Genomic DNA, 12,109 nt, shown 5'->3' with positions numbered 1-12,109 from the left:
CATACTGTATATACAGTTAAGTTCACTATTTACATTGTGTTTACATATTGTTTAGTAACTTTGCCAACAGTTGGTGGGGTTTGTCTCCCCCTACTGGTTCATACAAGTGTCACACTGCAGACAGCAGTAATGAGTGCAGCAGTAGTCTCATGCTTTTAATTCCCCTATTACAGAGCACTCAGAAGAAACCATGCCCAATGTAGAGGCTGGCAACCAGAAGAGCTCATCCCAGAACTGAAGTCCAGCGTCCACACCCTGGTCTGACACCCAACCCCCCCCCCCCCCCCCCCCCCAAACATCTAAAACAACAGCATTGGGGATGAGAAAACAATTCTCAGACAGACAGTCTCCTGATGTTGGTTTTGGTTGAATTATTTCCATATTGCTTTACTTCATCCTGCTTTTATAATGAGGCAAAGTAAAATTAGTGAGAAAGTGCAGAGCTACTCCATGACTTTTCTAATATGGAACACAAACAATATACAGACGTCACTGAAAGCAGATATGTTACCTCAAAAACACTGGCAACTCATCTATGTCTACTGTATTTATTGGGAGGGAGAGCACAATCATCACGCAGTTACAGCATCACCTTAAGAGGCCTGGTTATGCACAACTGATCAGATTTATTCCTCATATTACCTGACCAACAGAGCTGAACATAACTTAGTAATAAATAAATAAATGACCTCAGATAAATACAAGCTAAGAGAGTGATGTCTCAATGAAGGATAAGTAAGCCAACACTAAACAAACCACTCCACCACCAGCACTGTACGTGACTGGACAGCCACATTAAAGCAGTGAGGAAGAAAGTTGCCGTAAGTGAGACCTGAACGTAGCAGAGCCAGACTCACTCAGAGGTATACAGACTTAATGAGGGGAAGCCCAACTTTAAACTCTTCCACAAGCTGTGAGGCCTAAAATGCAGTCAGAGGTTAAAATTGAAAAGGGGAAAAAAAAAGAAAACCAAGACACATTTAATCACAAATGAATATGTAAAACTAGACGGTTGCTGATTTGACAGCTGTTATGAGCTGAACTGTAGTCGAGAGTGGGAATGATGTCTACTATCAGTCAGTGCAGGCCTCAAAGTTTATCTAAAACCTGTCTTACCCCTTGGTAAAAACTCAGGAGCCAGTTGTTTTGCTTATGTCTGTGAGGATTTCTACTATCATTGCCCTGTCAAGAGGATAAACCAGGGACACAAATCTGGGGAACTAGGAGTGAAGAGTGTAATATTTTACCCGAAATACTTCAACAAAAACAGTTTCAATCAAGACTGTTATCAACTATTATGGGGACCTACATATATGCTTATGGGTTAAAAGGAAGAGGAAGCATTAATGATAAAATTACTAACCATCTTCAGACTTAAAAAAAAAAAAAAAAAAAAGAGAAAAATCCAAATTGTTAAATCTGAGTGAGACAAAATATGCAACAACCCAGTAAATGTAAAAGAGATGGCCACATATGGCTATAAACTAAATCTGCACTTTGCTCTAAAAACCAGCAAGAGTGATGTAATTTCTGTGACTGAGATATACATATATATATATGCACACATCAAGTGTATATGTGTTTGTGTGGAGACCAAACAGAGGAAGAAGAGCCTGCAGGCTGTGGGTGAGAGAGTGGAGGCCGGTGGATGAGGACAGCAGGACTCATGGTGGCGTCTCTGCATTAGTGGCCGTGGTCTTTTTCTTTGTCGGCTTCTTCACCGTCTTAGTCTGAGTCTTACAGAGAGAGAAGGACAGGAGGGAGGGGAAGGTAAAGAGTAATTAACACAGCTGATTAAACAACAGAAGGAAAAGAGCAAGAAAGAGTGAAGAACGGTGAACTATTAAAGTGGAGGAGAGACAGTGGAGGATTAACTAGGGTTGTGCAACACACTGAGTTGTATAATATGAGTGACCTCTTTTTGGATGGATTTCCATTAAATTTGGTACAGACTTTAATTTTCCGCTCAGGATGAATTTAACAACTTTTCCTCTAGAACAATCATCTGGTAACAATTTCGATGTGTCTAATAATTTGTTTGATGGCCAAATACCTGAACATGGTAAACAGTGTACCTTCACAACATCAGTATGTTAGCACTGTCAGCTGTGTCCTAAGTGTGAGCAGGTTTTGAGTAGGTATTGCATTGCCTCTGAAAAATTAAAAACTTTCAGAAAACAAAAATTAACTCTTAAATTCTGCAAGTTGATTTGGAAACAACACAGTTTTCCACGAGATGATTTTTAAATGCACAATATGAAATCAGTGCAATATTTCTATGCCAGAGACGGAGGCATATTGTTTTTGGGTTATCCGTCCATCCATCCCATTCTCGTGACACGATATCTCAGTAACGCCTTGACGGAACTTTGGCACAAACATTCACTAGGACTCAAGGATGAACTGATTATATTTTGGGAGTCAAAGGTCAGAGGTCACGGGTGTGGTGAATGCAATATCTCTAACACCCGGAAGGAATTTCTTTTAATTTGGTACAAACATCCACTTGAACTCAAGGACGAACTGGTTAGACTTCGGTGGTCAAAGGTCGAGGTCACACAGAAATTATGGCCGAATTTCACACAAATTGTTAATATTTTATATGACTTTGGATAAACAGGGATTTAACCTGAAACTAGTCTGTGTGGCGGAGGCATACAACCGCAAGGCGGTAATTCTACTTTTTAGTATATATAACATACTTATAATAAAAACTCTTGTTGGAAATGGATTTGTTATGGTTAAACAAGTATTACTAAGTTACTTAATGAGATCTAGAGAAAAAGATTGAGAATGGGGGAAAAAATGATTGTAATATAAATGTTAAGCCATAGATGCCCTATTGTAGCATTTACATTATAATAATGTGGAAATCATGCATATGCTTCTGAGATCAGGTCTTGCTCTTGGTTTGAGTGTGTGTGTGTGTGTGTGTGTGTGTGTGTGTGTGTGTGTGTGTGTGTGTGTGTGTGTGTGTGTGCGTGTGTGTTCATTGGCCCTACCTCTGTCTTAGCAGTAGCAGGTTTCTTGGTTGCCTTGACACTGGCTCCACGTTTGGGGGCTTTGTCTCCAACATCATCATCAGAGTGTTCAGTCCTTGTGTCTGATTGGTCAGAGCTGTGTTGGGATGACGTTTCATCAGCAAGGGATGCTGCCAATGAGCGGGCTGCAGGATTGGACAAAAATCAGTGGTCACTGAATCAGAGAGTGGCTCAGGGTTCAGATTTAAAGCAGGTGAAAAAAACATGATTGAAAACAGAAGATTCACCAGAGAGACAACAGTCGCTTCACTCTGACATTTGTTCAAACGTCAGAGGCAATGAAATCTGAAAATCTGGAGACAAATGTTTTCATTTCTAAAACAACATTAAGAGTACAATGGATAAACCTTTATTTCCATTCATTTACAAGATTCATCCAAAAGGCAACAACACTGAAGTAACTGCTTAAAAGTGTGTTTTTGCAGACCAGTGCATCACTGCAGACCACGGTCTCTCACACCACCCAGTGGCCAAATTTCAAGGCTCACCTTTTGTTTCCACCAGTTTTAAAACTGGATGCTGGCTGTATAATAAAAAGGTCACACTAAATAGGAGTATCTTCTGCCCAGCTACCATTACAGCATCCGGGTAAACGACCTTCTGCATTGACAAAAATCCAGATGGCGTCATCTGAGGTGTATCCGTTTCAGTGCAATCACACTAAATGCTACATGAGCAGCAGAGAGCGCTTTAGGCCCCGTCTGATGCTGTAAGCAAAGTGGAGCCCAAAGAGACTCCAGTGCTGCAGCACTTATTCCCATTATGTGGACAACCAAACAAGCAACAATGTTTGAGTAAGATTGCCAGCCCCTAATCCAAACTTTAACCATCGACAGAAGTGATTCACCAACTTGGTAGTGTTATAAGGCATCGCTGAGGGTTCATGAGATGATTAAAGGGATAATAAATATATTAATATCATATTTAATGTTCAGACTCAAAACCACTATATCCATTATGTGTCGTAAATGCATGTAGACAGAACTTTTACTTCTGTTGTTTTGCTTTATTTTTTGCTTTATTTTTGAACTTGCACACATATCTTTTGTCAGTATATATTTAAACTGTGTCACTTTGGTCACTTTGATCTCTTCCTTCATAGTTTCACAGCTCATCAGGCCCACATATCCACCCAGCCAGTAGTGTAGTGAGACACAAAGAGTCCTCCTTCCAAGCATCTCCTCCCACTTGAGTCACATGCTTTGACACCCCCCACCCCACCCACCCAACTCGACCTTCTTTGCATCACTACCCAATCTCCGCCTTTTCCCTCCCATCCTGCAGTGCTTTAAATCACATGACTCCACTTGGCTCGATCAGTCTCAGTCATGCTCTGATAAAAGTTAAGTTAAGTACAGTATGTACATGTATGTATTTATGCAGATGTGTGTGTGAGACCATGCTTCTCCACGTGAAGCTGCTCATGAAGCGGTGTTGGGATGTGTGTGTTGTGCAGCCTTACTCTGTCGTGCAGTAGTGCTCTTGGCCCGGGGCAGAGTGCTGGCCCCTGAACTCATGTCGTCCATGGTGTCTCGTCTCATGCGGGCGGCTGAAGTGTGCAGAGCCAGATCATCCTCAGTATTGATGAGAGTCAGGTCCTGCATGCTGAAACTCCGCAGCTTGTCTGACAGAACACCCTGCCCCTGGGTGTCACAGCAAAACCAAACACAGACCAGTTAGATTTGTGAAGCAGAAAAAGTGCACGTTCACTTGCATCTACATAACATTTATGTAGAAAATTGTTTTTTTTCTTTTTTTAATAAATCATTATTATTTGCTAATTCTCATATCTTTTGAAAAACCAACTGCCAAGCTTCTGCAGTTAAAGGTTTAATAAATTTTACACTGACAGTATGAGGATATAGGCCGTTTAAGGATTTCTACCACTTCAATGACCATGAAACTATTTGTCCTGTACTGTGTAGAGCTGCGTTGATTAGTCCATTAATTGATTAGTTGATCGGCAGAAAATTAAATGACAACTATTTTGATAATTGTACTGATAATTCGACTTTGTTAGTCTTCTATCAAGCAAAAAGCTTCTCAAAAGTCAGGATTTACTGCTTTTCTGTTTGATATTATTTTATTATTATATCATGAATTTTCCCTAGGGGATAAATAAAGTATCTTTCTAATCTAATCTAATTGAATATATTTGGGTTTTCTAATGCTGGTCAGACAAAAAAAACTATTTGAAGACTTTGGGTTCTGGAAAATTGTGATGGGCATTTTTGGCTATTTTTCTGACATTTTTTGGACCAAATCAACAGATTAATCAAAAGATGAAAATAATTGTTGGTTGTAGCTAAAAAATAAATAAAAAGTAACTGCAAAGAAGATATTAGATTATAAGATATTTTCTTTACAACTTATGCAATAAAATTATGTCATAATTCTGCCAGCACCAACAATTTACTGTTTGCACAAGCTCATCACAATATCAGATCAATAAGAATTTGGTGCACCTTCAGGACCCGTTTGTTTGGTTTAAACAAGCAAAGTTAATCAGAAACCAAAGTAACATCTTGTCTACACAAGATATTCACAGATATCTTCTGTTAATCAATCCAGCTGTCTACGCAGGTTGTGGAATGGTTAACGCTACACACTCAACGCAACCTAAATCGTATTTTTCCAATTTTATGTTCGTAACTCCACTTATGGTGCTCTGCTTGATCCACACAGGCTGTGCAGACATGAGCATTAAAATACATGTTGGGGAATCTGATCTATGTCAAGTAGATGTCTGTAAATATGACTGTGGAGTCATACCAAACACTCAGAGGACGCCCTTGGATCTTATCACTTACGACACATTTAGATAGGGCCACATACAGATACAGAATGCAATATCGAACTGAGACATGGGAGACCATGTTTTTAATGTTGTAGTGTGTATAAAGTTTTGAAGTGTGTTGCCAGTAAAAAGTTGCCAGTCACATCAGTTCTCCTGTTTAGCTGTAAGGCTGAGTGGATATAAGAAGCAGCTGTCAAAACTTCCTACAGATAAAATCACATGTGAGCAGGGAAACAAAACGTGATTTCAGTGATCACTTGAGAAGCGTTCTAACTGCATCTCAACTGGATTCAGACACAATCTTTACAGGCCTGGATCAAAGATGAGAACATGGCTAAAAACACTTGTAACACAATCTAAAGTGAAGATATTACAGCAGTCATAAATATTAATGTGAACATCAAGCATTAGTGAATTTTGAAGTTATTAAGCACACAGCTCACCTTGGTGGCTGCAGTGACAGCAGCATTAGCAGCCAGGTTGAGACCCCTCTTTCCAAACCTCATCATGGTGTCATAACTCCTGTCTTTGGCCTGTGCTATGTACTCATCTATCTCCTATAGCACAGGAACACAGTTGAGGGAGAAGAGTAAAAGACAACAATGTAAGCAATCGGGACAAAGAGCTATGTGGTGTGAAAAATCTTAAAGAAAAATCTGAATACTTTAATGTGCAGACCAGTTTATATCGTGAAAGGGACACCATGACTTTAAAGTTCCGTCCCTACCTTCTCTTTGTTGGAGAGGGTTGGGTGGACAAACTTGCGGTAGAGGACACTGGAGCCCTTGGTGTATGGGGACAGGAGCCAGATCACAAAGGCAATCTTTAGCTCAAAGTAAAATGGAAACCTGTGCAATGAAACAGAGAATTATAACCATCACCAATGAGAGGAAAAGGACACATGAAAGCTTTGAGGAAAGTGTAGACACTTGAGTTAGGGAAAGAAGAGAAAGAAGAAGAGACACTGATCTGATGATTAAAAAGGTTAAATAACTGAGTTTCATTTTATGATCCTAAAGTGAAAACAGGATATTTTAACTAGAAATCATTGTACTAAAAACATCCAAGAACACTTAGCACCAGAGACACACATGAATGCGTCTATTGATATTATATAAGCTGTTTGTTTAGTTGGGCATGAGGTTCACAATCATGAGCAACTCCTGACTCACCATGATAGGAGCAGGTCTGTGGCTGTCTCTGCTGTGGTGAACAATGCAAATACTATCCAGTACATCATCCACTTCACCTGGACACACACAAACACAAACACAAACACACACACACACACACACACACACACACACACACACACACACACACACACAGGTGAGGAGTGAGACCATAAAAACAGAAATAGCACATAAAAAAAACCCAACAGCTTCCAGTGCGCACGTGCTGAGACATGTGGAGCTAAACAGAAGCTACACACACATACACACGCCGACGCAGAAATACAACATATGTTTCGGTCCTTTCAGATCACATCAGTATGCATGGTTAATCTCTGGAGACAAAGGAAATGTGGGGCATCTTCTCAACATGCAGTGAAGTAGGCACTTAGAGGCAAATTAGCTTGAGAACAAATGGAAATACATTAACAACAATCAAACATATAGGTATATCACATGTTACAGAATTAGAGGAAAGCACTGGATGGTAATGGTGTGTTTAAAGGCACTAACAGCCCACAGACATGCAGCCATATAAACACACATAATGCTGAATCATTCGACTCATTAGAAACGAGCCAAACAAGAGGGAAGGGGAATGAAAACATCAGTTCTAAAAATGGCGTCCTCCACTCTCTCTCCCTCTCTCATTCGCTCCTTCTGTGGCTGTCTGCTTGAGCAGGGGGGGTTACCATGGTAACCGGCGAGGAGGAGACTGCTCTCCAGTGCAAATCTAGGCGGAGAGCCAGAGTGCTGCTATCTCCTCCTCCTGGACCCCCTCTCTCTCATCCTTTGCAGTGATGAGGTAAACAGGGAGGACCCCATTTAGCTTACAGACTCTCAGCCAGACAGAATGAGAATCTACTGGTTTTTACACTGGTTTCCACTGGCAACACTGGTCATGCCATACTGAGTTCATTACCACTTTATTTGTTGTTATTTAAAAGATATTCACTCTATTCTTTTTTTATTATGCCACCAAATCTCAAACTTCCCTCCCAGCTTAGTGTTGATGTTTTTATACTCAAGCATGGACTGTGCTGTGATTTAAAGTGTCAACACTGAGCTAACAGAAAATTTGGGGGGATTTGCAGGCACAATTGGATGCTCTGACAAAATCTGGGCGTGTTCATTTGAACTATGAATCATTTAGGTATCAGGGGATTGGATAGCTTCATGCAGCCAACATGTTTTGGATGTTAGTCACTGGCCAAACGCCCACTAGATCATTGATTTCCAACCCTTTTGGCTTATTTCCCCCTTGAACACAGCAATGCTACAAGTCATTACTGGCTCAAACGTAAAAAATGATTTCCCCGTTTGAAAATGGTTTGATTTGATTTTTTTTTTTTTTTTTTTTTAAAACATGCCTGAAAAGGTAAACTTCATTAGAATACTCTTGGAACAATTTCACTAGATGATACAGATGGTTTGCACATCAGCAGAATGGCATGACCGTTATGTAATCGTCATGCAGTTGATAAACATCTGATGAAATGGATGAAAGAATTAGAGCCCGATATTAAGGAGTAAAAGACATTCTGATATCGATGTATCGGCCGATATATATATATATATATACACACACAAAAGGATCAAATATACATAAAATGTTGCCTATATAATTTGACTTGAACCGAGCATTTCCACTGCATTATTGCTTCTTAATAAAAGTATTCATATCAGTGCATATCAGAGAATATATGCTCCGATGCCGATATATATCTTTGATAGGCCTATATCGGCCAATAAAATCAGCCGACCCATAAATCTACTGTGTTGTTTCAAGGGCAAAATGTTGTCATGTCCGTGTTGAGTAAGAGAATTAGGACTGACACACATGTATGCGGGTATTATATTGTTTTAGTGTCATTATGGTGCCATAGCGACCCCATTTCAAGAGGGTTGGTGTGTCCCAAATTAACAGCCCTGCCAAGCTTATGACTTTGTCTGGGAGGCCCTGATCATTATCAAACAACCTTTTTTTCCACCAGTCTTCAAGTCTTCAAAGGAACAGAACAGTCAGTGTGGCCCATATCAAAAAGGTAATGAATCTGTGTTCTCTGATGATGAATGAATGTTAAGTGTATGTCGGAAACAAAATTCTATCTGAGATTTGTATTTTACTTGAATGTACATTTACAACTTTAAACATGAGTGTAAAGATAGCTGACAGTAGCCCGGGGCAAAATATGCCAAAAGTCAAAGAGAACAGTCAGGGGTCAAAAACAGGTCTGCTGTGATTTAGTAACTAGAGGTGATACTCACATATTCTTTCACATTCTTCGTTTTTACAGCCTTGTATGAGGAGTATGCTGGGTAGAGTGTCCCAAAGGCAAGGCTGAAAAGAGCAGAGGAGCAGAGAAATGCTGGTCAGAGGAGAGGGATTCAGCCTGGGAACACAGCCTCTGGGTGCTGATGCTGACACATCACAAACATGTTCCTGCTTAAAAAGCAGGTTAGCCATGTTTGCTCAGACCTTATGCAAACACAAGTATCTTTCTGCATTACTTTAACAGAGTCGGTGTCTACATTGCTTTAAACTCTGTATGGTGATGCCACAGTAGAGAGGTGATGGGCAGTGGCTTGTCAAAACACATTGACCTGATAATCATGGAGTCAGGAAGACTGCAATGAGACAAAGTGGAAAAACACACAAAAGTCTGCCAGGGGTGGGTCAACATGTGTGAGTCCTCGTGCAGAGTGGAACACTGCACACAGGGCTGTGTTTTTGATGTGCATTTGGTTGCATCCTGTGCCACTGTAGTGATTTGTGCTGATGTGACAGGATGCTGAATGCTCTGTGAGAGGACAGCAGGGAGAACACAGTTCAGCAAGTCACCAGTTTGTCTGTAAGCCTACAGTGTAAACCAGTGATCGTGACTTTTAACACTTGAACAAACACTAAGGATTGAATATATCACACCAAGTCTCCCAGTGAGGATGTGCTCCCAGCTGTTGGCAGCCTTAACTGATCTCTGTTTTTTTTTTTCCAGAATTTAAGTAGGTCCTCTGTCCCAGTATGTATCTGAGCTGCTCAGTCATGAGTGCAGCGCCTCTCAGCTCTGTACAGTAAGCCGAGGCGATTGGTAGCAGGCCTCTAGGCCAGTGGACTGCCTCAGCAGACGCCCTGCACTTCTTTGTGGCCCTCCCCATCTCAGGTTCACTTCTTTGGGTTTGAAGGCATTTATATCAGAGTCTGAGGGCAAACTAGATATAGTTATTTGAGTTGCGCTGCCTTTTCATCTGTTCAGTTTTGAGGTTAGGACAGATAATTTTTTCTGTAATACAACACACAGAAGAGGCAGCTGCATGTTTACAGCAGAATAAAAGGTGAGAAACGACTGATCTAGTGTGAGGTTGTGCAGCAGCCATTATGATGCATATCCAGTCACATTGTTTGTCTCCCAATAGACGCATGACTACCTGAGGTGCAGTGAAGCGGAAGAGCCAGCTGGAAGCCACTAAAAGTAACAGTTTGCCAATGATATCCTCTACTTATGTAATTCAGGCGAGGAGAATATTTATAGGAAGTAAGCAACAGTGACATTTCTACATGTGAGCCTTTCAAAGACACCATCGCAGCCATGTATCCACATGATGATCCACATGAAACTGACAGCATCTGTGACAGATAGGCACATCCAGCGATCACACGGCACAATATCCTGTCTCAACAACTCCAAGCAGTCATCTGACATAAAACAACATTAATGCAGCATTGTAAAAGTGTCTGCATAGGGGACCAGGATGATGATAGCTGCTGGCTTTAGTTGAGTCATCCACACTGTGGGGATGTGGTGTGTACAGGTGGAAGCCGAGGCCTGGACTGCTGATGCTGCTTGTCTGAACACAGCAAGGCATCTCTCCGTGAAGTCTCTCCAACATGTTGTAATATTGAAAATATACAAGTCATCCACATTTATCTGGTCAGTTCCTGAACATGGGCCTAGCCATGGTTTGGGTGGATGGATGGGCACTCATCCCTGACTGGGCTGCTGCCATCACGTTTTACCAGCTCATGTTACCAGATGGTGCTGAGATGCTCAGTCACCACAGCAGCAACACTCAGGCTGGGACGGTTTTAAAAGCCATGGCAGGCTGTTTGGAGCCTGTTTGCTTGTCAGAAGCGAGGCTGGCATATTAAACAGGTTTCACTTGTTTCACGGCTAAGAGCTCATTTCCCTGCCAACACGTTATCTGTCAGGTGGTTACAGCTCTGGCTAGCCAGCATACGTTAGCTACCAGCGGCTAGCAAGCGCTGGATGCAGATTGTACTGCATCATTGTAGTAATTAGAGACATAGATCAACGGTTAGTATGGATAACATCGTATCTGGGTGTCTAATAAACAGCTTATCCACAGTATTTGTCTACATTACTCAAATGTAACTATATACGGACAGAAAATGGTGCCAAGCCTAGCTAGTTGGCTCGGCGCGGCGTTCAGCATCAGACAGATGATGAATGGAGGAGCCGCTGCTCCGCCTAACGTTTAAACACGACAACAGAAGCAGCCCAGCCCGTACTCACACAACTATCCTCGAAATAATCCAGGATACCATCTTGGTGGACCGCCGACCGTGCACCTTCCGCTTCTAGGAAATGTAGTCGGTTAGCTAGCGGGCTAGGTGGCCCCCCATTCCCCTCCAGGACGCGGTTTGTTGTGATGTGAACCGGGAAGCTGGCCGGTGCTGGCTGTCCGCCGCTCTGTGTGCTGTCAGGTGGGCCAACAGCAGCTGAGGATGTGCTGCAGTCTCTGGCTCCTCCAAGCTGCTCCTGTTCTCCAGCGCTGCTGCTGGAAAGACTGGTTCTTAAAGCGCCAGAGTCACATTGTAAAATGTGTCAGACAAAGTGCATCTCGTTGCTGCCTCTGTCCACACACATGATCCAATGAGCTCAATCATTTAGTGGGAATAGTGAGAGTCAGCGGCAACAGACGGGGTTAGTATGCAGTGACAATCAAAGATAATAAACATGCATAAAACAAAAACAAACCTGTAATATAAAATAATAGGCATTATAGGAAGGTATTAAATTCATCCTCCTTGGTTAGGTAACTACATTCCTTTCCTGCCCCACTTCTGTGATCTACTTACA

At 41.6% G+C, this 12,109-nt stretch overlaps 1 protein-coding gene across 1 annotated transcript; it reads right to left on the bottom strand.

Moving 5' to 3' along the window:
- Window positions 1-278: 278 nt before the first annotated feature.
- Window positions 279-11,808, bottom strand: reep2 (receptor accessory protein 2). Its single transcript, XM_023396151.2, has 8 exons — window positions 11,543-11,808; window positions 9,279-9,351; window positions 7,011-7,087; window positions 6,566-6,686; window positions 6,282-6,395; window positions 4,504-4,684; window positions 3,003-3,166; window positions 279-1,736 (listed from the first exon to the last, which is right to left on the bottom strand). Exons 1-8 carry the CDS (start codon window positions 11,572-11,574, stop codon window positions 1,665-1,667), a joined length of 834 nt encoding a protein of 277 aa, XP_023251919.1. The 5' UTR covers window positions 11,575-11,808; the 3' UTR covers window positions 279-1,664.
- Window positions 11,809-12,109: the final 301 nt, after the last annotated feature.

This window comes from Seriola lalandi, unplaced genomic scaffold (assembly GCF_002814215.2).
Source record: "Seriola lalandi dorsalis isolate HSWRI2012SDOR001 ecotype SW California unplaced genomic scaffold, Sedor1 jcf7180002054973, whole genome shotgun sequence".
Classification (NCBI taxonomy): domain Eukaryota; kingdom Metazoa; phylum Chordata; class Actinopteri; order Carangiformes; family Carangidae; genus Seriola; species Seriola lalandi.
This window is presented reverse-complemented; position numbering and strand designations above follow the sequence as displayed.

Bases quoted from the DNA above. Each gene is read 5' to 3' on its own strand.
- reep2 (XM_023396151.2), bottom strand. From the start codon at position 11,574: ATGGTATCCTGGATTATTTCGAGGATAGTTGT. The intron at 9,352-11,542 runs GTGAGTACGGGC...TGCTCTTTTCAG, and splicing joins ATTATTTCGAGGATAGTTGT to CCTTGCCTTTGGGACACTCT. The intron at 4,685-6,281 runs GTGAGCTGTGTG...TGTGACACCCAG, and splicing joins CTGTCACTGCAGCCACCAAG to GGGCAGGGTGTTCTGTCAGA.